Source organism: Oryzias melastigma, linkage group LG1 (genome assembly GCF_002922805.2).
Source record: "Oryzias melastigma strain HK-1 linkage group LG1, ASM292280v2, whole genome shotgun sequence".
In the NCBI taxonomy this organism is placed as follows: Eukaryota; Metazoa; Chordata; class Actinopteri; order Beloniformes; family Adrianichthyidae; genus Oryzias; species Oryzias melastigma.
The window spans coordinates 23,401,834-23,428,489 of record NC_050512.1 but is presented as its reverse complement, the minus strand read 5'-3'; the positions used below and the strand labels follow the sequence as shown (position 1 = coordinate 23,428,489).

General features: G+C 37.6%; 2 protein-coding genes across 6 annotated transcripts in view; both read right to left on the bottom strand.

Moving 5' to 3' along the window:
* Positions 1-5,342, bottom strand: part of rhbdl3 (rhomboid, veinlet-like 3 (Drosophila)) — a 62,733-nt gene extending 57,391 nt beyond the window's left edge. For 2 of the 4 annotated variants that reach the window (XM_024290138.2, XM_024290141.2), the window contains exons 1-2: positions 4,382-5,342; positions 4,065-4,088 (exon numbers count right to left, since the gene is read on the bottom strand). In XM_024290138.2, coding sequence (XP_024145906.1) covers positions 4,065-4,088; positions 4,382-4,525 — 168 coding nt within the window. In that variant the 5' untranslated portion in view covers positions 4,526-5,342. The remainder of the gene's footprint in view (positions 1-4,064; positions 4,089-4,381) is intronic. The other 2 variants (XM_024290142.2, XM_024290139.2) reach the window with 2 other exon arrangements.
* A 5,694-nt stretch (positions 5,343-11,036) lies between these two features.
* Positions 11,037-26,498, bottom strand: rhot1b (ras homolog family member T1). Of its 2 annotated transcripts, XM_024289943.2 has the most exons (20): positions 26,064-26,498; positions 24,488-24,546; positions 24,320-24,401; positions 24,174-24,217; positions 24,041-24,094; positions 22,480-22,532; positions 22,193-22,301; positions 20,671-20,772; positions 20,459-20,557; positions 20,269-20,377; positions 19,917-20,037; positions 19,071-19,155; positions 18,637-18,782; positions 17,732-17,832; positions 17,300-17,430; positions 16,695-16,778; positions 14,985-15,107; positions 14,707-14,909; positions 13,754-13,876; positions 11,037-12,134 (listed from the first exon to the last, which is right to left on the bottom strand). In XM_024289943.2, exons 1-20 carry the CDS (start codon positions 26,098-26,100, stop codon positions 12,017-12,019), a joined length of 1,983 nt encoding a protein of 660 aa, XP_024145711.1. In that variant the 5' UTR covers positions 26,101-26,498; the 3' UTR covers positions 11,037-12,016. The 2 variants fall into 2 exon arrangements, with proteins under 2 accessions (XP_024145711.1, XP_024145712.1); XM_024289944.2 differs by lacking the exon at positions 13,754-13,876 and having other exon boundaries at positions 26,064-26,496.
* Positions 26,499-26,656: the final 158 nt, after the last annotated feature.

Sequence of the window (26,656 nt, the reverse complement as noted above, 5' to 3'; positions counted from 1 at the left end):
TTGAGAAAGAAAACACGATTAACGGGTGTTGTTATGACCCGCTCCACTATCCTGGTTTTTTGACCTTCACAGCTTGCCACATCACATGCTCTGCACCTCTCATCAAGATCAAGCTGTTCACTTATGATATGCTCCATTTAAGCCCCCCAGTTCATAGCCTTATCCCCGGTTTGTTTTGCTGTGTTCACAGCCCAGATTTATTTCTACATTCAGGTTGAAGTTTTTGTGGCTATTTTTTTTTTTTTTTGTTAAAACTGTCTCTTTTTGTGTGCTTTGCTCCAGTTGTATTTCTTTACTTTCCCTTTGGATTGAAAACCTTAGATTTCAAATGCTTGTAGGACTTTTCCCTCCAGTGTCTGACCTCAGTCTGTTCCTTTCTAAAGTCTGTTCCGCTCAGGAATTCTCGGATTCCCAAGACTTTCCCGTCAGCTGCACGCCTGGTGAGCTCCTTCACTGCAGTTTCCTCCAGCTGCTAATCACCACCGTGTTTGAAGTTCTGCTGTACAGGAGAGATTATACTCAGAAGCATTTCTGAAATATTATCATTTTCTGTTTTTCATCAAGTTCCTGATTGATCTCAGATCATCCTGATCCATCTCAGATGTTTTTTAGGAATTTCTTTAAACAGATAAATCCTCTCCTGTGTCTACATTTCTTGGGTTTTCTGCTACGTTCACACCGGGCATGTGAGGTCCATTGAAGAACACGCTAAACGGGGGTTTTTGAACTTGAAGTTATAAACTGACCAATCAGAGACCTCAGTAAAAGCATGTGGTGGTCGCTAGCCTCAAAAAGAACGTTTGACTGACAGCTTCTCCCGACCTGCTTTCAGTGGAAGGGGTGTGGACTGGAACAAACTCACTCGTGATTGGTGACAGTAGTTCTCAAACTGACTCGGACCAATCACTGTCAACAGGTTCAAAATGGCGGCAGACGATCAGGAAGTGATAGGGAAGGTTTTGGCCTCTCTTTGTCCAGTGAATTAACATGTCTATGGTATATACTCACAGTTGGAAGAGGTTTTGTGCAAAATGTCAAAGTGTTGCAAATCTCCCTCCAGGTTTCTTTTTTTACAACTCTATTCCGACATATGAAAGACTTGGTGTCATCTAATTCCAGTCGGGGGTAAACCACAATTATTAATTTCTCCTCCATGGTTGATTTTTTTTTTCTGAATCATATTTTATTTAGCTTTTTTCTTATTTTGCACAAAACAGCATATTAAGAAATAAAGGGGGTGGGGGGTATAAGACAAAACACGTCGGTCTAGGTTAAGACAAATTAAAATACAATGAAGGATAGAAAGTTCAAGGACAAGTTGAAATAATAAGAATTACTAACATTCAAATATGCACAGTCTCCTCATACACACGTAAACTTCTTTGTATAGCGTCAGACAGATCGTAAGGTAGATTTTCCAGCAAAGGGCGCCATAAATCCATGAAGAAGATAATAAGATGCTCCTTCGTGCTAGAAAAAAAAGTTTATTTTTTTTTTCTTTTAAACAGTTGGATGCTACCAATGCATCACTACCAAATTCGAGTCCCTGACTGGTCAAAGTTTACTAGCTTTAGCGCAAAAATGTACTTTAAAATTTGCATTGCAAAACATGAAAGTAAGAGTTTTGAATGTTGAAGCCATTTACATAGACTTTCCAGTGGAAGTGGTCACTCGTGTGTTTCTGAGCCCAGAGTGATGAACGTAGCATCTAAAAATATTGAAATATTGAATAAATACAAAAATGTCTTTGAAAAAAATGCAGAATATAAATTTAATTACAACCAACAAAGTTACAAACTTTAGCAAAGTAATTCTGGACACTTGTTTGCATTTTTCAGCTTTGCGATGGGCTTCTACAGAACCATTGAAGCTCAGATCTTGTTCTTTGTCTCTGGAAGCATTTATCTTTTGTCCCTCATGCACTAACACAGGTTGATCAGGATGGATTAAAACCCAGCTTTTCCTGCTCTTTAGTGGTTAATCATTCCTCTTGTCGCCTCACAGAAGCCAGGGGTCTCCAAGGTCAGCCTCTTGACAAATGGACTAACTTATTGTGAAGGGGAGGGAAAGGGAGCATAAAGGAGAAAAGATAGTTGTTGCTGCCAGAGCAGGCGGCGACCTCGCCATTTGGACAAGTGCGTGTTTTGTTTAGTTTTCCAGGACGACGCCCACTTGAGGAAACTCAAAGCGGTTCCGGCACGCATAGAGACCAGCGGGTTGAGAGGCCCACTTAATGCCGACCCATAGAAAACGCCTCATCTCGCCACATACACACCCGCATAATCCTGGGGGTGGCAGTGTCCCGCCCCCCTCTGAGACGAGTCTGACACGAGCCCCAGACTCAAAAATCCAAGAGCACACACACATAAATACATATAATTAAACTAAACAGAGAATGGGCAGGGGGTGCAGGCCAGGCAGGTGCTGCGGCAGTCCCACACAGCTAGAATTGTGCATGCATAAGCGTGCACGTGATAGCGGGGGGGTTCGTTTGCCGTCTGTCAGTCCAGCCTGCTGCTTGCATGATCAGCCACTTTTTTGTTGTTCTCCTGGGGTTTGTGTGTGTCTCAGAAGAAGTGTGAGTCGTAGAATTTAGGATTATGTGCCATCCTAACAGCATTATCGGGGTCACTGTCTATGAACTACATCACATCCATCAGAAAAATGGCCTCAGCGCACGCCACACTGTGATTGTTACCCAGCAGGCATGCCACTGATAGCTGCAATCTGCGAGATTCTGATCTAAAAATACAATTGACTAATCAGCCTGAATCGAAATCTGTGGCTTCCATCTCAACTCTTTGACTCATACTCAGTGGGATTCGGTTCATTGAGCTCATGAAATTCTACTGGCACTTATGTTTGCCCACAGGAGAGACACTCAACAGATTTTAGCTGTGATGCACAAAAAAAAGCAGAGTGCACTTCATAATTATCTCCATTCAACGTCCTGAAATCTGGCGGGAAGCTTTGAGCGGGATGGATCAGCAAAGCTGGGATGTGAAAGCACATGGGAGCTAAATGTGGCTGAAGTACAGCGCAGCAGACTCCATTCAGACGAACCTAAAAATGTCACGTTTATGGGGTTTAGTAATGAAAAAAAATTAGCAAGTCCTGCAAGAAAAAAATAAGCAATATTACAATTTCCAACCTGTTCAGTTTAAAATCTTCAGATTTTAATTTAAGTCGGTTTTTGCCTAAAAGATGCTTAATTATACTTTTTAGATAGTTTTCATTCACACTGTGACAAAACCGCACCAGAGTTCACTTTATTTTTGACACCCTCACAATTTTTTTTATTTATTTCCTTTTGTAAAATTCTTCCCAGTAGTCTTTTAATTGTGATTTCAAAAGTGTTGTTTTCTTGGACATAGTTTCTACAGAGCGGCAGCAGTTCATGAGGAATTTGCCTCTGAGTTGTGGGGGACGGTTGGCGCAGAGTAAGCCTGCTCTTACGTCCCATCATCCCTTTGTTTACACTCTATCTTGCTACTTTACAGCCTCTCACATCTCAAAATAATAGTACTGATGCAACAGTTTTGAACCACCAGCTCAGATGAGGAAAACAAAGACGTATGTGGATCTATTTGTCTGCATGTGGAAGCATCAGAATGGGGGCGGAGTTTGTGTGTAGGCTACACATTACAACTACAAGATTTTTCCAACAAGACTTATTCATCTGCTCCTGATTCACAACGATTTGAGTAAAAAAAATACTCAGAAATGCAATATTAACTTTAAATGTATTTACATATGTCCTCCATCATGAGAAAAAGAACATATAAAAACCACCCAAAAGACAAATTTCTTTGTAGTGGGTCTTTAAACTAAATGCATCCATTTATGGTTTGTTAGGGTTTGTGGAACCACATTTAACACCATGCAAAGCACACCAAAAAGTTAATCTTTTTCTTCTTAAACTTTCATCGTCCACACCCCCTTTTAAGACGATTATTGAACAGAAATGAAATCACTGAAGTTCACACAGACGAAAGCCAGGTAAGGAGGCATGCATGTAAGAAAGGGCTTCTTCAAGCAGGTGATGGTTAGAATAAACTACATACCTTGTCAAACAGAGTCTTCCATTGCTGAGGCAAGAAAAGAGAAGAAGAGAGTATGAGAAGGAGGTGAAGGAAATATAGAAACAGGTGGAGAGAGGAGGAGAGGAGAGGAGCACCTGTTTGGAGATGATGCTCAACAATATGTCATACTAAGGGGGATAAATATGTGTAGAGGGAAAGTATGAAGAAAAATAATCAGCTTTGAGAGAGACTGCTAATCTCATCGTGCTTCTTAAACTCCATCATGAGTTAACATTTTTGCTGTGTTAGTTTGTAAAATAATTCCCTATATGGTAACCTGCACATTTGCAGTGACTTACAACATCCTCTGGAGCCACGGGGAGGACATCCGTACTTTCCAAAACCTCAATCTCCTCGCCCTCCGCGTTGGCCGCCACCGCCGGAGAGACGTTCACCGGCGCCTCCCGGGATCCTCCAGTCATCCTCGGGCTGCTCCTCTCCATACATCCACGACTAGATCCTCGGGAAACAACTCCACATGCTGCTGTCGTTTCCTCTCATCTCCTGCGTGCTCGTTTTACGCACAAATCCACACTAGAAAGAAAAGTTGATGAAGTTGAGGAAGGTTGGAGAGTCCACACAAGCAGCAGTTTGGAGGCGCGCGCTCGCAGGGTGGCTCTTATGCGACGCAGAAGGAGGCAGCAGCAGAGCGCAGATCCATCCAAAGGAAACAATTACATCATCGGTGGTGACAACAGGACAGGGATGGCAAACCGGTCCTGGCTGGTGACGCAAAGTGAGGAGCAGCTTGATCGAAAGAAATTCGACTTCAGGCGGCGCGCGCTCATGCTGCCCGAGTCGAGGACAGAAGTTGGGGCAGGTGCCAAATTCTGCGGTGCGTCATGACACCTGGCGCGCGGCTCTCTGCCGCCGGGATCGTCGGTGTCCGGGCTTTCCTCCGCGCGCCACTGCCGCGGTGGAAGGGAGAGGAACGCCGAGCTGGAGGAGCAGACGCCGCCGTGGCGCTTCAAATGCGTTTGCTCGGGGCTCGTTAAGTGAGGGTGGGGGGAGAGACTCGGCCGGGGGTGGGAAGGAATCACCGCTCATTCCTGATGAAGGGGTTTCAAGGAACTCTTCCTCAGCAGCTGGCTGCCACTGAGAAGGGGAATTGGCTACGCATTTTAACACCCTGATGCCCTCAGAGTGGACAATTGCATCTGAAACTGTTTAAAATAACAAAATATAACATTATATATAATCCCAAACTGTTTAAGTTGTTCAGAGGCTTCATAATAAATATATAAATACCAAAAGACAGGTTTGCTCACTTTAAAACTCACTCCGATGATGGAGGACATGTATAAAGAAAAGTATTTTCACAATTACATTTATGCTTATTTCTTCATTTAAATTGTTGTGAATCAGATGAAAAAAAGCCATTGGAAAATGCCTGTAGGTGTGACGTAGATGCTACAGTCGGTGGGCCACAAGCTCCACTTGAAGACATAGAGATCCATGAACGTCTTTGTTTTCCTCGAGCTGGCATCTGGCTCTAAACTGTATGGCTGGATAGCTCTGATATTGCCCGTCTTTTATATTTATTTTTGTATTTATTTGCACTGGTAATGTTTGGTTGGAGGTGTGAGGGACTAAGCGCTTAAACAGAAGGATGATGGGAAATTAGTTCAGGCTTTTTCCATGTCAAAACTCAGAGGTAAATTTTAGCTAAACTCCTGCCACTCTGCAGAAATATGTACTAAGGAACGACACAGGTTTTTATTTTTTGTTTTTATTTTTTTTAGCTGATGTTATTTGCACTTATTTGTGTGCGATCAACACAAAAACTGATGGAAATTCATATTGGTGACACACAATTACACACAACCAAGATGTCTGCACACATTTTAAGTGTGTCCAAGCCGAGGTTAAATGTTCATTGCACTGTTAATGTAACCCTTCCTCCCAGTCTGTGCAACCAAGAAAAAAGTTGAGAACTGGATGCACATATTTAGAAAGAAAGTGTCTGTTTGCAAGTAATTTTTGAAAAAAAAAATTTGTCCAGTTCTGAACTTTTTCCTTGCTCGTACGGACCAAGGTTTATGATTACGGTTAGGGCTAAACAAGCAAACGGTCCTTGAGTGCAGCGGTCTCCGCATCTCACCGCTTCTCCAGAGGATGGATCAAATGCAGAGAACATTTCACACGTGTAGGAGTATGAAACCTAATGGGACTTAAACTTTAAGTTTAAGTTAAAATACATGTGGCCAACAACAAAATCCAGCCTTGGATGCAGTTAAAATACATGCGGGCTGCAATGTGCATTTTGGCTGCATGTATTACATGTGGTCAACATGAATATCCATCACTTTATGTATACTGGTTGCATGTAAATACATGCGAAAAACATCAGCCATTTAGAAAATACGAGTGAATAGTCACATTCTATTATATTTTGGCTAAAAACAGCATAATCATAATGAAAAGACCACTTGGGACACTTTGAAAATAGATCAAAACATGATTGGAGTGGGACTTTAAACATAATTTATATGGAAACAACATCAAGTTTTTATATCCATACTGTCTTGGCACCACACAAAGTCCACAAACCCTCAGTTTCTCAAAATAAAAAAGAACAAAAAAGGGATCTGATGGTGTTGGGTAAATCCCTCTTGCATATTTTTCAAGTATTTCAACCCCAAACCAGCTGTTTTTCTTCCCAAAAGAATAACATCAAATTATATATATAAATCTTTAGCACTACAATTGCTTTATTTTGCAACCTTATGATTAAAAGAAAGGAAAACAATCTCTACTGTGTCTAAAGCAGGGCTGCCCAATCGTTGTCCTTTAGATCCACTGATCTGACTTCACTTTTGCTGCTGATTACCTGGATCAGGTGTGCTCAGTCAATCAGAACATGGAAACACCTGAGTCAACTAATCAACCACAAAAAGAGACGAGAGGGGGCTGGAAAACAGGCTAGAGGTAGATCTATTCTAAAGTGACCCCAAAGTGTAAAATCACAGTTTTTTTCTGCTTGTTTTGAACAGACTCCACCAGTACACATGTCACTTAGTGGGAATATCGTATTTTGAGGATTCTACATTTATGCAAATTTAAATAAAACAGCAGTTAGAACCAATAATGAAGGATGTTAAACCATTCAATATTGACTTTGAGCTTCAGCTATGAAATTAAGCAACATTTTTGTACTGATTTTTAACTTATATGGGCACAAATTTAAGAAAAAAAAAACATTTGAGATCAGAAAAACTCTAAAAACAGTTTTTAAAATTTGGTGACCAAAGTGTTCAATTACATTTACTAACAACCCCCCCAAAAATATGCTAAATTATAAATTCCCACAAAAGTGTGTTTGCAGAAATTCAGTTTATTTAATCTCATTTTGCTCCAGAAATTTTCTGCCCCCTCCATCAGCTTTGCTGCCCCAAACAGAAGAGTCTCATTTGAGACAAAACACCTACCAATTACCTGTTGAGACATCAAATATGTCTAATAGTTGGGTGGAAGCCATATATAAGGAGACCTTATGTGTGGTCTGTAATGTGTAGGTTGATCCGGATCCTTGGATTGAATCTCAGCCTGCTTCGTGTGTCTGCATTGCCATAGAAACAACGTGGTGGGTTCATATTTGTGCCCTCAAGGGGCTTCTCCTGACTCCTATATGAGGTTGAAGCAACACTCCTGTTTTCTGTTTGAACCCTTCCACCCCCGGAGGCCGACCGTGTCCCCTAATCAACGGTCTCTTCTGGAGATGTTTTGTGGAATTTGGGAAATTTTATGAGATCAGGATTTATAAATATTTCGATTAAGAGTTTTCTTTGCCAGTTATAGTTCAAGGTGGATTTGTGCAGCACATGCCAAAGGCAATACTCATATAAACGAGTCACATTTTTATAATATCCACACACAATCATATATTGGTTCTGGACCACAAGAATGTCCTACGACTACCAAAATGAGCTTTGACATGTCTTTCTTTCCACAGGTTATGAGTCAGGTACAGAGGTGGTAATGGGGAAGAGGGTATGTGTGTGAAAAAAATGAAGGTTACAGCAGAAAAATAAAAAAAGAAACACCTTCCATGTGGGAGATCTATGTATAAACTAACAGCTGGGAAGTGTGCTGTTTCATTAACAGGAGTGTAGCGCAAAGCTGTTTGCAAGAGTGAAGTGTTGATGAACTTACAGCAAGTTTTCTTTTAACACCGTTCACCCATGTTTTATATTTGCCTTTATAATGGTACCACATTTGTAAGGAACATGTGAAAGTCACAAATGGTACCATTCTCTCTGGTACCTTATTTTAGTTTCTGTGTTATCCGGTTCAGTACAGCTTGTCTGGATCTATCTACTCACTGGGATTATCAACACTGATGACACACCTTGTTTTTGTTTTTAAGTAAAGATGTTGCTATATGCTCAAGCTGCCGCCGTCAAATGACGTCATTATCAGCAAAGCTAACCGCTTTCTCTACACTTTGAACCCACAATCCATCTGCCCCTAAGCAGAATCTTCTGAAAATAAAACTTCTGCACACATTTGGGTTCATGCATGTGTTGTAAATTGCAGCATCAAATAGGGTCTGAGGTTGTAAGCCAGTCCTTCAAAGCTACGGACACACCAGGCAAATGGTTCCCACTAAAGAACACGCTAAACTTTAGTTCTTCAATGTGCTTTTAGCCCATAGTGTTCAGTAGGGGTGTAAGGAAAAATCATTTTGGCAATATAACGCTACATGACTTTCACGTATCGGAATAGAGCTGCGAAAGAAAAAGCCTCGAGCACGATTTACAAAATTTCCACCACTTCAACATTTTGTACCAAAGTTCCAACTGTAGGTGCCGGACTTGTGTAAAGAACATTAGCAAAAGTCTTTATGCATGCTCACATGGACTTTTCATTGGAAAATGCCCCGTAAATGTGCGTTGCTGAGGACGGTGTGAACGTAGCTTAACACCAGAGATCGGTTGTGTGCACTCTTTTTAGGGCTTTCTGTCAATCATAGCTTTCTTCATTTCAACTTGACTCTGAATGTTTAAGATGGTAAACTATACATCAAGCTGCAACTTAGATAAAAACTCACCTTCCATCCCAAATTCAACAAAAACCTGGAAAAGCAAATGTTGCCACTGAAAACAGGAGTGCAACTTTTCATTGATTCCTGTTGAAAGTTTCAATTTTACACCTAAAATTACATGTGTAAATTCTGATCTCTTAAGCTAATGATTGTTATCGCTTTATTAAAATGAGTTATGACAACTCAGGTGTGTTTTTATTTTTATTATCTATTCTTAATAGTTTTAATTTGCACTTATTAAGGGAAATGTTTTTTTTTTTTTTTTTTGACATGAGGGCTGATCCATTTACTTTGTCTTATCCATTTTTTTTGTTTTTAGTTGGGTGTTTTAAATTCTAGACAACCTTTAAACTGTATTTGAAGAATTTTTGATGTTCCAGCTGATCCGTTAAGTAGATTTCATGTTAAAAACTCCAGTTCAGGTAAATAATATAATGCTGGTTCTTAGATCAGACATGAACTGACCTCTGACCCAACAGGTGCCTGATGTCTAGCACCTACAGGGTTCCAAATGCTCAAAATAAGATGAAGGAATGAAAAAAAGCAATTTGGCACCAACAGTGGAGAGTTGGCACATTTTTTTATGCGTGCCACCCACACATTCAGCTCCGCTGAAGCATTTTTGCTGGTTTCATTACTTTATAAAATTGAAACTGTATTTTGGGGGAGGAGGGTTATAGACAGTCAAGATTCTGCACTAGTTAAGACACAGTCAAGTTAAGCTGAAACTAAGTTAAACCCTAGGTTATGTTGTTTGAATGACTGCTGAAGCAGACATCTGCTTTGTGAAAAAAAGAGATGATTCTGCATTAAAACCCTTCGGAGAAAACATGCAGGTTTGAGGCAGATTTCCAACACAGAACTTAGACATCAGCACAACGCCAAGCAACAAGAAGCAGCACTCTATTCTGAAGAGACAATTTATTTATTGCTTTGTCAGGATTCATTACTGATGCACTGACAATGCAGATTCAGCAGGAAACTCGGCTTCTGATGTCCAACTGGGGGTTCTCAGAGCCGCAGCTTTAACTAACCCAACATCAGTTGTGGGGGGTTATTTTATGACTAAATTCGTTGGTGTTTTTTTCCTAAAAAACTGTGATTCTTTTGAAAATTATTCCAAAATCTATTACAGATTTTTCTTTAAAGACCTTTATTCGGCATATTTGTCCTTTTAACGAGAATTAAAGCTTTAACATTTTGTTTTCTACATTTTTTTAAATGTAACAATGTGATAAAAATATCAAAATTAACCTTAACTAAAACTGACAGGATATGACGTCAGGCCTTTTCCTTTTACAGACTGAACTCCAGAAGATACATTTAAAATTACTAAAAAGTATTTTTGAAGGTAACTTCAGGTAATTTATGTGCAAGTCACTTTTGGAATAATGTTGCCCCCTTGTGGCCATATTAGGAACTGTCGTCAGGTTAAGGGATAAATGTTTGCAAGGAACATAAAGGCATTATATAACAATAAACAGAGGTGTCAGACATGTACTGTTTCCTAAGGGATAATTGCTCACTCTGTACAAAAAGGTTCAAATTATCATTCCATAATTATTAGCTTTGATTGAGCAACACTTAAGAAGTTTTACATAATTTAAAAATAGTTAGGTAAGGGCAAAAAGTAAAACCTTGGTTAACTTTTTCCTAAATCAAAACAAACAACTGTAGTAAATGATTACTTTGGACATTATTAAGGCTTTACATATAGATTAGCATGTTGTTGATGCATACATAACACTAAGAAATTCTGTAAGGATACGTTTATTAATTCTAATGCATTAAGTACGATTGCAGAACAATTATCTGTTTAATTATGCATTATTTTTAGGAAACTCATATTATAAAGTGACTAAAAACATATTAAAGGTCTTCATTTCCCTAATTTATTCACCACAACAACATTTTATCAGAGAACTTATGAGTTTATTGTAAACTTCTGAAAAGGCAGGGCAGAGAAAATCCATGGAACAAAACTTCTCACATGAAGCTGTCATTGCAAGAAACAAAAAACAGTTTTTGGTGACATTATTGCATCTGTTATAATGAAAAAGGCTGGCTGTCACATAAACATTTTATAATGAGACTATTAAGTGCTAAAAAGGAGAAGGGGAATGTCCTAAAAACTATACTTGTGTATATTTGGGTTCACAAACGAGAGAGGTATGAAGGAATGTGGGGTATAGATATATATATGAGAGAGCAGCAAAGTCTTTGTTCAACACATTCACACCCAATGAGCCGCAGCTCCTACATGCAAACAGAGAAAAAAAAAAAAGAAGATTGTGCATCCAGGAGTTTGGCCACATCTCAGTCCATGAGGAGAATCAGTTCATCCAAGACTGTCAAACTAATGCTTCTGTTTTCAGTGTTTTAACCAGTTTACACAAGAAAAGCTAAGTTAGTGTCTAAGGTAATGTCTATGTTATATACAGTATTTACAAAACATGCTTCATACATGAACAGAAATAAGTAAATCTACACCATTGGTGAGCAAGCAACCCAAAATGGTAAAAGTATATGCTTTATGTTTTCACTGGTGTTTAGCAGCAGCTTTTATATATATGTTAAATACAAATATAAACATTTCATTTATATATATATTTATAATATATTAAGCAAATTTAGTACAAAATAAATATATATTTTTTTAATCAAGAAGGAAAACCCAAAGGAAAATAGCCACAACTGAATGTTTGCTTGGAAAGGGTCATAGAAAGTTTCAGAAGTTCTCTCAACTGCTCATTTATGAGGTCTTTTCTTTTTTTTTTCCAAGAAAATGTTCATTTACAAAAACAAAAAGCAGAAAATGCGATGTTCTAATTGGCGAAAATGGGTCCATGGAGTACCACGCTGAGGCGAGCTGGACCGGCACACCTGAAGATCACCGGCTCTTGAGGAGCACTCTGTACATGGCGACGCCGAGCACGGCGAACACCGTGGCGCCGACGCTCGCTCTCAGCCAGAAGGTGGAGCTCTTCAGGTCTGCTTGGCTGACGTGTCTGAAGCAGAAACATGGGATGATGATGAATACACGTGGAGGCACAACAACACTGCTGCAGTAAACAAAAATGAATTATTGCTTTTAAAATGTCATACATTTAATTAAAATTTGACATTAATGTAAAAAGTTACAGTGGTTACATTATATTCAGAAAAAATTACAACCACATTCAACTGTTTTGGAACAATAGAGGAAGATCTCTAAAGTTTGAAACCTTTTATCCACTAAAAAAAGAAAATTTAAAGAATAAATGTCAAAGGTTGACATGTTTACGATAAAACTGAGGATCTATAATTAGCAACAACTAATGCATCTACTAAAGCACAACAAAGAACCATATGAATAATTTATAAACATTAAAATAAAGAAGGAGCTGCACAAGTTATTCTAATGATACAATTTAAAAATATTAAAAAAACAAAGGGAAATGTCTTAAAAAGTCTGAAAAAGAAAGGGAGGAAAAAACGCCAAAGTAAGAGAAATGACTCAAGTATTTTTATAAAAAGAAGAGAAAAAGATTAATACATTAAAAAAAGATGACATTGTATAAACAAATGACGCTGTTTCAAACCTGGACAGTAAAAGAAAAACTATACAATTATATTATACTTAAAAGTTCCACTCCAACTATAATATTTAGTGTTGTAAAATCATTCCCAGTGGTCTTTTAATTATGATTATGCAGTTTTTAGCCTAAAATCAATAAGACTGTCATTTTTTTTCTGCTATACAACAGAATTTCATTAGGAATTTGATTCTGGTTTAGTTGGCGGGACTGTTGGTGTTGATTTCCCAGCATTCCTTTGTTTACACTCTCTCCTGCTAGCTTGTAGAACCTCACAAGTCCAAGCTAAAAAAAAAAAAAAACGCAAGCAACTTCAGAGCTATCCAGCCATACAGTTTTGATCCAGATGTCAGCTCAGACGAGGAACATGAAGACGTTAATGGATCTATTTGTCCGCAAGCGAATGCTTCAGAATTGTAGTGGAGAAGGGAGAGCGCTGCGGCGCCAGAAACCTGACGTTGCGCCCCAAACCCGAGCTTTTTTAAACCACGGATTTTCATCTGTTCCTGATCAAACACAATTTGAATAAAGAAAACTAAGAAACATAGTTTAAATCTTAAAATTGTATAATCAATATCTTCTATTATGAGAAAACAATATAACAAAAACATGTTAAAAACACAAAAAATACAATTTTCATTGGAATGGGCCTTTAAACTATTAGTCCAAACTATTATGAATTAGTCATCTAAGGAAAATTTAAATAAATTTTCAAAGTGTTATAATACTGGGCTATTGATTCATAAAACATTAGTGACTGGGATTTATAAACATGATATTGTGGAAAAGCCTTCCTTTGTTTTTAATATTTTGGTTCTGTCCAGTTCTAGTACTTAGTAATCTTTAGAAGATTTTAAATACATTTTTGATTAATAAACTACTTATTGTTGGGGTGAGTTTCCACAAAATAAGCATCATTTGAAAACAATTGAAACCCCGAATCGCCTTCAAACTGACTAAATGACTAACAGAATGATGATGGTGAGGGACAAATAAAAGCAGGAAGCACAGATGACAGTCACGTCTTAAAGGAAGAAGTGTTTTCCAAAGACCTTCTGAGCATTACAGCGTAGAGTTTGGCCCTGACGGTCTGCAGCAGCTCAGAGTTGAGGAAGTTCTGACACAAGCAGAAAGTGCACCGGTTGCAGGTGCACATGCAGCGCAGCCGGGCGTGGCTGAGGAGACACCCAGTGAGGACACACCATCACACAGAGGGGTTTACGGGCAAACAGGACACACACAGAAGAGAAAAGTTAGAGCTGAGTCAGCGAGTCCTACAGGCTAAAAACAGACAAAAGCATGTTGGACTCTTACTAGGAACACATTTAAACTACCTATTTTCTAAAACATGGGGACTGTAATAACACAACAAAGTACAAAAAAAAATTTTTTCCTAAAAACTGGAACATTTTTTCCTCTTTTATAATATTTTGGTGCCTTTAGGATGTAAAAATTGTGTTGTTGAAATTTATTTGCAGCCAAACTGAGCAGAACAGCCTAAACATCTGCAAGAAAACCATTTATTTACCCACAATGCATCCCTCAATACAGGTGTATTAACACATAATGGAAAAATATCAAATGCTTTAACCCAAAAATAGCAAGAAAAATGTAGAGGACAAAAAAATAGAAAACAACTGAACTGCAGCATTTTTTTCCTGTCTCACCAAAATACTTAATTACTAAAGCCTCAGCACTGAAAGAACATTTTAAAGATTTATAAGAATGCTTGGCCAGTTTCCTTTGCCCAGAGGATGAATGAACAAGCAAAGGTATAAATCCAAACATCTCCAGGAGCCTGCAGCTAATATAAAACACGTCATGCTGTCTAAGGAGGCAGTGACTCAGCAACAAAGTTTTAGCTGCAATTCCCACTCTGCCATTTTTACAAAGGAAAAACAAACCTTGTAAACATTGATTTTTAAAAAACAAATCCAGATTTGATTATGTACAATATGCTAAAAAAAGCTGCAACATTTGTGTTGGATGGTGTCTGGATACGTACGGGTACATGGCCATGGTGGTAAGTTTGGTGTAGATTTCTCTGCTGGGATCCCCTGCTGTGTTACAGGTGAAAGACTGAGGCGGAGGCATCTTGTGCCTCCTGCAGAACTCCAGCGGACTGCAGCCGTACATCTGCTTGACCTCCGGCAGGTCCGACTTGGCTGCAATCATCATACAGGGGGTCTTGCTGTCCATGAAGTATTGCTGAAAGAAGAGAAGTGTTTATTTTGTCCTTTATCGGTCAAAATGTCTGTTTTATTCTAAGAAAGTGTGTTCTACCTTAAAAACTTTGGCGCAGTATTCAAAGGAGTACGGGTTGCTGACATCATAGACCAGGCAGACCACGTCACAAGCCAGATCGGAATCGGACAAGTAGTCGAAGTCGGGGAATACTTCATGCAGCTGAAGAAGAGGAAAACATCAGTCATTCAGAAGCTTTTACATTTCAAACTTGCAGGAATTTTTTTAAATTGGTGTTATTATTAGCAGAATGCTACAGGTAAAAAATCTAATTTAGACAATAATCATGAGGATAAAAGTAGAGACATGAAAAACTTCCTGATGTGACTTGTTTACAGTTAAATGACAATTTAAGACACATCAGTTTGGTTCAATGAAGTGTATTATTTAAAGTGCAAATGCCAAGAATAACTTTGTTGTGAAAAAACAAATGGGTTTTATTTTGAAAGTGCTTTTTTTCCCCTTTTTGAGTATTATCTTCCAGTTTGACTGTCGATGAAGTTGCAAGTTCGTGTCCTGTTTTCTGTTTAATAAAAGCTGAACAGGAATTATAACATTTCCATCCTATTCTTTCAGGGAATAAATTGGAGCTATTTCTTAGACTTGGCATCTGTCAAACGGGGATTTAAATTAACAAACATTTAGGGGGAAAAAATAACAAAAAATATTTTTTTTCTGCATTAAAATATCAATAACCCAAATGTGTACAGTTAATAAAAGGGTCCCAGAATGGAATCTTGCGGAACACCAGAGTATAAAGATTCCTTTAGTGGCAAAAAGGTCAGTAAACCCAGATTTCAACCAGTAAATGCAAACCCTAACACAACCTATATGGACGAAACTTCTCAAGGACACACCATAAACACAAAGTTAACACAATTAATTTTTGCAACTTTCCAAAAAATAATCTCCTTGAAGGATGGACAAACTGAGTGATGACAGGACAGAGAGTAAGGATGCAGTAAACAATCCTAACTGTCTGCAGGGGAAAATTTAAAGTATTAATAAATAGTTAATGAAGAAACCAGCAATCTTTAAACTTCTATCGACAAAGCGTTTGCTCACAATAATACTGTGCAGCTCTCAAACCTCAAAGTTTTGCCACAACATTATTCCAGAGAGTGTTTTCCTGCAGCAGCAACATCCGCATATTTAAAATTGAATTAATGTAACTGACTTGTAAAATAAGAAAAAAAAAAAGAAATGGGGTGAGACATTCACAATTCCCACCAAAAGGTGTGTTGTTAGGGAAAAACAAATACATGAATCAATTATTGATTAGTACAGCTAAAGTAAGATTTACCAAAACGTTCCCAAACGCACTACAATCCGGTTTCACAGGCCCTCCATTGTGTCTGCGTCTAAGCAGAGGAACGCCAAAGCCTTTGTCAGGCCGGAGGAAACAAAAGCATTAAGAGAACAGAATAAGAAGCTTATGTCATTGGCCAAGTTAAGCACCTCACGGTGGGCTGGCCCTCGAGCGGCACAGTCAACATCCCAGCAGGAAATGTTTGGGTTCAGTTTGCTTTTTTGTGGAATTTTTTTTTATCAAAAATGTTATGTTTGGGTAGAATTATTTCTTGTTTTTTTTTTCAATCCTTGATATATTTGTTTCCTATTGGTAATGCTGTTCCTTTACATAGTTTAATGCACAAAATTCAATTAAAATAGTTTAAAATAAATGTATAGGAGATGAAAGTTTTTTAGAGCATCACCAAAACATTAAGATAAGCTTTGCCTGATACTCACCAGAAGGTATTTCTCCTGGCCGTAGACGTAGGTCGTACTGATTGCGTAGTAGGATCTGTGTTCCTCTTTAATCGTCTTTTGTCGCTGAGAAAACAAAAGTGGAGCTTATTTTAGATTTGGCTGCATTATTCATTCAGAGCCAAAGTAAATCAGCAGGAATGGTACTGAAGAGATTTTTAGAGGAGTACATAAACAAACTCAGATTTCCGTTTCCTTTTTGAGGACTCAGCTCACTTAAATCAGCTCTAGAAATGATGATCAGGGTTGGACAATATTTTAATAAGTCACGTTTTTTGTTTTATTTTAGTAGCAAAACTTTTGACAAATACATGTTTTCAATGGATTACACAGGAATACAGGAGTCGTATAGATATTAGATCCAGTTTGGCCCTCTTTGAGGCCAACAACTTCCTTAAACTTGATCCCTTTTCCCTTTCCACAACACTAGGATCTACTGTTCCCTTATATAGATCACTCTCTGACCGGTGCAAAGTAATGAGATAATTAGAGATAATCACTTCAACTGTCTGGGGGTTTTTAGTGTTGAAACCAATCAGAGAATTTCTTTTACATTTCTGTGATGACTGCTTTTTTTTCTTGCTTACCAAGAGGTTTCTACCCAGAAACGCTTGGAGGAAGCCGCTCTTTCCACTGCCCCCTTCTCCAAACACGTTGCAGCGGAAGACGCTGCGCTGGGTCTGCTTCTTCTGCAAGTCAATCTTCTTATCTCTGGTCACTGGAGGGGGGCACGCCGCACAAACAGGTATCAGAGGATCAGCTTAGACGGTTGTTGTTCCAAAACACGACGACACAAGGATTCAAGCTGATCCAGCGCTTAGGCTCTCCAGGAGTGGACTGTCCAACTTATGACTGTATCACAGCTAAAGCCTAAGATTGCATCCAGTTTTAACAATATTTTTAGATCATGAGGGAAACATTATACAAGAATCCAAAAAATTAACATGTTCATCAAATAACCATTAACTCATAATTACTATTTTTAGACCAATGTTTAAGAAAAGAAGAGGCACAGACACCTGTAATTCCATCAGCCTGGGACTCCTGCTCAGCAATTATTGAGTAACCAAGGTAACCTAAATACTCCAAACATCGCTGGACATCCAGATAAGTTGTTAACCTGGAAAAATAAAACACAGCTTGATACGAGGATTAAAAAACAGGGGAAAAAAATGTAATTTACTAAAAATAGTAAATAAAAAGTCAAAAAATTTACTAGAATGAAGTCATAAAACTGTGAAAAAAGTTGTAATTTTACAGGAATAAAGTGGGTATGAAGAAAAAAAAGGTAAAAAATGTTATTAAATAAAGTTATAAAACTATAAGTGAAATTTGTTATTTTAATCAGAATAAAGTCGCTATGAGAAAAAGAAAAGATAAAAATAAAATCATAAATTTATGAGAAAAAGTCTTGATTTTACAAGAATAAAGTCATAAAATTATTTTTTAAAAGTCAAAATTTACTAGAATAAAGTTGTATAACTATGAGAAAAAAGTCACAGTGCTAAAAATAAAAAAAAATTAAAAATTAAGCCATAAATTTATGAGAAAAACTTTTTTTTAGAATAAAGTCATTATGAAGAAAAAAATATAAAAAAAATTGATGACAATAAAGTTGTAAAATTACATGAAGAAAAAGTATTGGTTATAGGAGAATAAAGTAAAAAAATATAAGAATAAAGTTGTGATATGATTAAAAAAAGTTTTACAAGAATAACGTCTTAAGATTCTGAGTTGATATTAAATTACTTACTTTTTGTATATATTTTTTCCACTCATACATCCAAAACTGTCAACTCCAAAGTGTAAGATATTTTTTACTATGGTAACTCAATTAAAATCAAAGCAAAAAATGTAAATGTTCTCACATCTGTCCACCAAACATTAATGAAACATTTGACCCTTTTGACCTTCAACTACTTACGTCCACTGTGACAGATAGCCCTGGTAAGTGATCCACCCTTGCTCATTAGTGCAGACGGTATTATTGACATCCGCCCCCCAGGGCATGTAGGGAAAAACATCAAACAAGTCTTCTAACTCTTCAGGCGACAAGGCGCAGTCACGGTCCTGAAGAAGAAAAAAGCATGACTGTGTGATTTCTGCAGGGAAACACACTGACTGAGGCTCACACGCACAGCTAGACACCAATAAGTACAGCAGACGGCTCTTGGCACGAGCTGTCACTTTCCCTCTTTGACATTACTCCTAACGTTGCAGCTTATTCTCCTTACGAAGCCCGCTTCAATGCCAAAAGATTAACTGCACCTCAGCGGGGAGGCGGCTTTAGCTCAGGGTGTATTCTGGTTTGTTTTTTGGAGGGGTGGCTGAGGAGGCTGAATCAACACAAAAACAAACCTTGTCGTGTTTGTCAAAGACGCTCTGCAGGAAAAGGTAAGCATTGTAATTGAGCTCCGTGGTGCAGTCGGGAGGAACTTTCAACCTGAAACGAAGATTCAAAAGGTTTACGTTACAAATGTATTGATGAGGAGCAGGGGTGTCCCGATTCGGTCGCCTGATAGGAAGTTTGGCCCATTCGCATGGAAGTTGCATCCCAATCAGGGATCAGATATTTATTTTATTCCTATTATGATCAAACTTATTATTTCAAATAAATACTCTACTAGGAGTCTTCATATCATGAACTTATCACAACATTTTATTGCTGTAAATGGCAGCAGAATAAGGGTCTAGTTTGAGCAGGAAGTGCACAAAAACAGGTCAGTAAAAATAGAAAGATATTCACAGATTCAGACTTCCAGGCTCAAAAACTCTTAATAAAACATCTTAAACTGACAGCAGCTGTCACAAGTGGATTGTCTTAACTCAAACAATGACCTACAGAGGTATTTTAAAAGAAAAAAAGATGCGGTTTTTGCTTCTTTTTAATGATAATTCCTCTCTCCATGCTGCTGACAAAGAGAGACGGCGCCAAGGGACCGTCTACAAAGTGCAAGCGTCGAAAAAATTTGAAAAATAAATCAAATCAAAATGAAATAAAATAAAATAAATCAAAAATGTGTAGAAACTAACTGAAACAAATAAATGGTAACAATGATACAAGCTTGTCATGAATACTAATCAAATTCATAATCTGTATGGACAGATACTTAAAATCAAATGAATCGGATCGGGACAACCCTAAATAAGAGAATATTACAAAAAAAAAAAACAGTGCCCAGGAGATGTTTAAGATGGACTCACGGGGGGAAAAGGTAGTCCTGATTCAGCTCCAGATCGTCGTCGTATCCAAACCTCCTCAGGACGGTCCAGGTGGTTTCGTGGCGCCCTCGTTGAATGAAGAGCATGTGGAGAAACAGGAAGCCTGGAAGCAAACAGCATTTAAATTAAACCAGTTCAACTTCTTTCAGATAAAGTAGTAACAGAAAATAAATAAACGAACAAACAAAATTAGACTAATGTAGGGAAACTTTGAGAAATATTCCTTAAAAAATGTTTAAAGATAAGAAAAAGAGTAAAAATGAAGTGTTAAATAAAGACACAACATGTTTGATTTGATTTTTTAGTTCCAAACACAAAGTAAGTTTGACCCCACCTTTCAATGTGAGGCCGTTGTCGCGTACGCCGTCGATCAAATTCTTCCTCACCACGTTTTTCACATCCTCCAGCGCCTGATGCTCCAAAGGAGTGTTGAAGCAAGTCCGCTGGGACAAAAAAACAATGTTTTCAGAGCAACAACCGGGAACATTTAAGTCCATCAAAGGCCGACCAGCAGGATGACACACCTGGAAAAAGTTCAGCTCGTTGTCATTGAGGATCCCATCGTTGTCCTGGTCGGACACTTTAAAGATCCGAGCCAGAGCTTTTACACAAAGCGGCTTCATCTGACAGCATAAGAAAAGATGATTTTTAGAACAAATTGTGCATCTTCGTGTAAAGGAAGTGTAAATATCACTTTAAAAAAGGCAGAATTCTCCAGATTTCCACTAATTCTTACATCTTTTTTCTCTGGACAGTAGAGTGGACCAGTAGGATGAAGGACGGCCTTCTGGGCATAGTAGAACAACTCGGAGATGTTCTTCAGGTTCTTCGCAGAACACTATAGACATTAAAATGAAAAAACATGTAATCTTATTTTTCAGAATCCTCATACAGCAAAGAAACATCAATATTTTTGACGGTGTGAAAACGCAAGCACGGCTTTTAAAGCTGCTCTAAGTCACTGCCAGACAGAGCATTAAGACACAGGGTCTGTCTGAGCGACACCTCTAATCAGTCAGTCTGCAAAAATCCCATAAGTGAAGTCACAGGAGGACGTCAACACAACGTGAACTCCACACCCACAAAGAGAGCAACTGAACACTGAAGCCAGAGCAGTTCTTGCTCCAATTTCTGAGGTGAAATTGGTCTTTTCGGTGAATAACCAGGTCCTTTTGCACCTTCATCATCACCTTCTTCATCTTTACATTGATGATATAACACAATCTGACAGCAGTAAAGAGCGGATGAACTCCACTGCCAGAAGACTTGGCAGGTGACTCTGTGTCAGCTGCTCCAACCCTCCTACTCATCTTAGGATACGGCTAATAGTTTTACTGAAATTTTGCTGCAAAGAAGCAAATTTAGGTTTAAAGAAAGAAGTCCTGGAGGGTACACTCTCTTAAAAAAAATAGTTTCAAAGGCAGAAAATACGACTTTAGCAGGCTTTATTATTTTACTTTTATGTTTTAAGTTCCAATATAAACCAGTGTGGATCTAGAGTTTAAAGATTTATTGTAAAAATGTTTCAAGTGGACTTTTAATTATGATTATGGCATTTAAGCCAAAATAAAAAAAAAATGTTGTTTTTTGGACATAATTTTGCAATTCATCTTTTTCAAACATCTTTTTTTAGTCTGATTCACAACAACATGAATAAAGAAAAACTCAGAAATAGTTTTAATGTTAACTTTATTCATAAATGTCATCCACTGTGAGAAAAATGTCACAAGATGTTAAAACATGATCTTCATCAGTGTGGGTCTTTAATAGAATGAAAGGATTTGACAAATACGACAAGAGAATAATATATTAGGATCATCTGAGTACAAAACTATTTAAAGACTCACTGAGATGAAAATTGTTTTCTTTGTGTTTTAAACTTGTTCTTGAAGCATTTTTGTCATATTAGAGGACGTATACATAAGAAACTATGAAAAAAAATGCGTTTTAGAGTATTTCTTAAATCAAATTGTGTTGGATCAGAAAACCGGACACAAAAAACTTCTCTAATCAGTCGATAAATATACAAATCAATGCTTTATATCTGTAGTTTGTATTTTTTTCTCCATTCTGGAATGGATAAAAAAGCTGGAAAACTCTTTTTTTCCACCTCTCCTCTGAAATTGAGACTTTAGATCTACTTTGCAAGCATTTTTTTTCCTTGAGTCAAATAATAACGACTGGCTTATATCCAGAACAAAAAAGGTGAACCGATGATGAAAAGATGCAGAAGTAAAACATGCCGGTCACTTTCTCACCTCAACACAAGTCTCTATCTCGCTGTACTGGTTCATAATGGGAAGCACGGTCTCCATGCTGCTGTGCTCCACCAGGTCTGACTTGTTCCCCACCAGGATCAGAGGAACCCTGGACACATCACAGGAAATGACCAAGAAGCTGCAGGAAAGGCTGTGAGGATCAACACATTTTCTCTTCTGCCTCTTATCAAAGCACCAATATAATTTACAGTTACTGAATCTGAAAAGGTGGAAAAGTCCTCCCCACTCCTCCTGAAAAGTGGGAGAGCCGGAGCTCATGTGCACACCTGCTGTCCTTGTCGGTGTTCTCTGTGATGAGAGGGATCCAGTGACTGGTCACCTGAAAGGTTAGACGACGGAACCAATTAAAAGCAAAAAACTTCAACAAAATGACACAATTTTGAGAACACGTAAAGCGTTTCAACAGCTCTTTAAGCTATTCTAAGGTATCAACTGTACTTATTTGGACAAAACTGCAAACTAATAAACACAAATCAGCATCGATTAGGTTTGTGTTGGGGAGTAAAGAATCTAATTTTTATTGGTTTCAAATTAAATTTCATCCATATTTCAATTGTTGAATATCAAAACAAAATATATTTTAATACGTTTATTCTAACTAAACATTACTTTTTTATAAAATCAGGAGATGTTGGCTGATTTTTCTTCTCTAAAAATTATTAATTCAAACAAATGTCAATATTTATAATAAGATGACCAAAATTAAACATCATGTGGACAGTTTAATTTAAAAACCTCAACATAAACAAGATCTGTTTTTGCTAAATTCAAACACAGCATAAATGTGTGGGACTATTAACTCAATGTTGGGGTATTTTTGTGTGTGAAAATATCAAAAAAATTATAATATGCATCCAACATAAATACTGCACATACATTTCTTTTTATTTAAAATTTACCTTTTAAGAAGCCCAAATTTATACCAAGATTTATTGTTTTTTTCTTTGATTTGGTCTCTACAACAATAAAACAACTTTATTTTTAATAATGCCATAAACAATTTTAATAATCCAACCCTAAAAAACACTAAATATTAAAAATTTGTATTAATGACATAAATGGTTTCAGTAAAAAAATATAAATTATTCATCTATTCTAATAATTTCACTAACTTTACTGTGTTCTGCTGTGTTCAAATGTACATTTCTGTTGATTACACAAACATCTTTTTTTAAAAAAAAGCTTATATTATTATTTAACGTTAATCTTAAAAAAAAAAAGTTGACTGCAGTGAAAGTTGTTCTCAATAATAATAAAAAAACTTTAAAAATCTTTTTTTTTTTCTTTAAACAAAAGTCATCTCAAACTGTTGTTCTGACTTAATCCCCTTCAATAGATTTTGATCAGTCAGTAAAACTTATTTCATATTTTTCCCCAAGATGCTGCCAGTCAACATCTACAACTCTTTTAATAACTTTTCTGCACATGACAAATCTCTGACTTTGCTTGGAAACTTTAACATTTAAGTTGCACTTAGTCATGATGGTGGAAATATCACAAGCATGAGTTTGGCATATTTATCATTTCATTTTATCACAGGGTAAAGTCACTAAACTATTAGGATGGAGTCATTTTTGCTCATAAATAATGGATAGATTCACAAATAAAAATTGTGTAATGTTTTTTGAACATGCAGTTTTAAAAATGGTTTGAGGGATTTTATCTTTTAAACACCTTTGGAACAGTATTGAAAGTTTTCCTGTTTTTGTTGACTTCATTTGTTGTATGCATGAAAAAATGTGCATTCAAGAAGAAAACTAACAGAGTTGAAACCAAAAAAACATATAAAAAAAATAAATAAATATACTGGCAGAGAAAGATTCTCACCTTCTCTATGGACTTCTTGTTGTTGACAGAGTAGACGATGCAAATGACATTTGCCTATGAGAGAAAGATCACAAGCGACCAGTAAGTCTCTCAGCTAATTTAAAAACTGAACAAACCGTGACCCAGAACCGACCTTAGAGATCTCCTGAAACAGTTGCTCGTCTGTCTGCTCCGCCTCTATGGCAAGAAAACCAGAACATTCAAGGAAAAACAGCAACAAGAGCACTAAATTACATCTTTGGGGGGATTAATAAAATACGAAACACCTAGAAACAGTACCTGAATAGTCGACTATGTGTGTGGGAACTCTCTCTGGTGTGACATCTGCAGGTATGGTGATCTCCTCAGCTCTATAGGGGACCTGGAGCAAAGAGGAGACCGTGAGAGTTCAAGTCAAATATAACATAAGGTATAAAAGCCTCCATTGTGAGAAATATTTGTCCATACCACATCTGGAAACTCCTCGCTGACCAGAGACATGATGAGTGATGTCTTCCCCACCTTGGCTGGAGCAGGAGACAGTTTAGTCACAAATGTGTCAGAGATTAGTCCGATTTCCACTCCAGTCCTCTTTTGTTTTCAAAGTCTTCCTGTGGTCTTTTAATTGTTAATATGCCTTTTTTAGCCAAAATTTAAAAACCAAACTGCTGTTTTCTAGGACATAGTTCCTGCAGAACGGCAGGATTTCATTAGAAATCTGTTGGTGCAGAGTAAGCTGGTGCTCATTTCCCATCATCCCTTTGTTTCCATTCTCTACCGCTAGCTTACAGACTCTCCAAACCACATTAGCATTGTCTGCAAGTGGTTGCATCCGATTTAAGCAGAATATAGAGTTTGTGGGTCTGACAATAAGCTGTTCCCAACTGTATTTTTTGTTTGCTCCTGATTCATAACAATTTGGATAAAGAAATACTCCAAAAAGCAAATAAAAGCTAAATTTTCTTTATATACGCCCTTCATCATAAGAAAATTGCCACAAGAACATGTTAAAAATACAAACTGATGCTGTGTTGATTCCAAAACATAAAAAACCCACATCAGATCAACAAAGATCGTAATGGGGGGACATTTTTAATGTAAAATTGTGTAATATTTCTGCGTTTTTAAAAGAAAATCTATCACATTAAGCGTAAAAGTCCAATATGAGATCATCTTTTCAGATGTCTATCTTTTCTCTCCTGAAGATGCATCATATTGTCATAAAGCATGTGGATCAATAAATATACATTTTTATAATCATATTTAATCAAATGAAAAACAAAAAACAGGAGGGAACAAGTGTTGCACCAAAAACTGTGACCTGTCAGATTTTGTGACCACTTTAATTATTGATATAGTTTTGTGGGAGAATTTTAAAGCATTTTTAATATTTCCGATGCACCTCAAGAACATTTCAGAGGTTGTGATCTGCATTAACTATGATGTATGTGTATATATTACAGCATGTAAGGTCAGAAAAGTTCAAATCTGAAAAGACTTTTACTGAAACCGAGAAACTTAAATGTACACTTTTATGTCTTCAGTGTTCTAATATTATGTTTACAAAATGGCCTTTTGACTTATTTAATAGCTATCAAATGTAATTATTCAAAAGTAAATAAATAAAAGGGAATATTAATTAATGTATGCTGATCTATACGGATTTTGTTTTTTAGGTGCTACAGAATCCGGACACAGAATCTGACAGGTCCCAGTTTTCGGTGTAACACCGGCTCTAAAGTCCACATTCGTGTGAACGTCCAAACGGATCAACGCCGGTTCCAGTGGAGCAGCAATCGGGGTGAAAGGTGAACGGTCTCGGTTTAAGCTCGTCAGAGCCACGGAAGCTGCACGAGGGGTTGACCGAAGCAACTTTCATCATCAGCAGCGACCAGGTGGAGGATTGCGGGCATCCGCATCATCAGCATCACATGCTTTTGCATCTGCGCGTCTCTAAAAGTGTCCGTTAACGGCTGACTCCGCTCAGATGTTTGTCACTTCCTGATGACAAACAAAAATAAATAAATGAATGAGCTTTACTTACGTTCTCCTACCAGTAGTATCCTCACGTCCTTCCGCATCTTCTCTGCCTTCGTCAACCAATTCGACCGGGAGGTTTACGTGCAACATTTATGCTCCAGTCCTGATGAAGGATACAGCCAGCCAGCTCTCCGCGGCCTGGCTCGTGCGCTTGCGGCTACATTCGCATTCAGTTCCGGTTTGCACGCGACCAGAATGGAGGATACGGTTCAGTTCTCGTTTGGGGTTTACTGTATTAGCCAGGTGTCTCTAGAACCACTACCCTCCCCGTAAGACAACGCTAGTCTGACAGGCAGCGCCGCCGCTGATGACATAACTAGTCACGCCAACTTAAGTGCGACCACAGAGCCGCGTCAGCAAGCAGCCGGGAGGATCACTCTGACTGTGAAACTAGCACACCACGCCTCGTTTATTTAACCCAAAGAACATCTAAATTTCTACTTTATATATTATAAATCATACTTTTAATTCAATAAAACATATTATTTTGTTTACCGATCTTAATATTCCAGAAGACAATTCTAATACTTAAAAAAAAGCTCAGAGTAAGACATCTTGTTTTCTTTTCTTCTACGACAAATGCATGCATTTCATGGA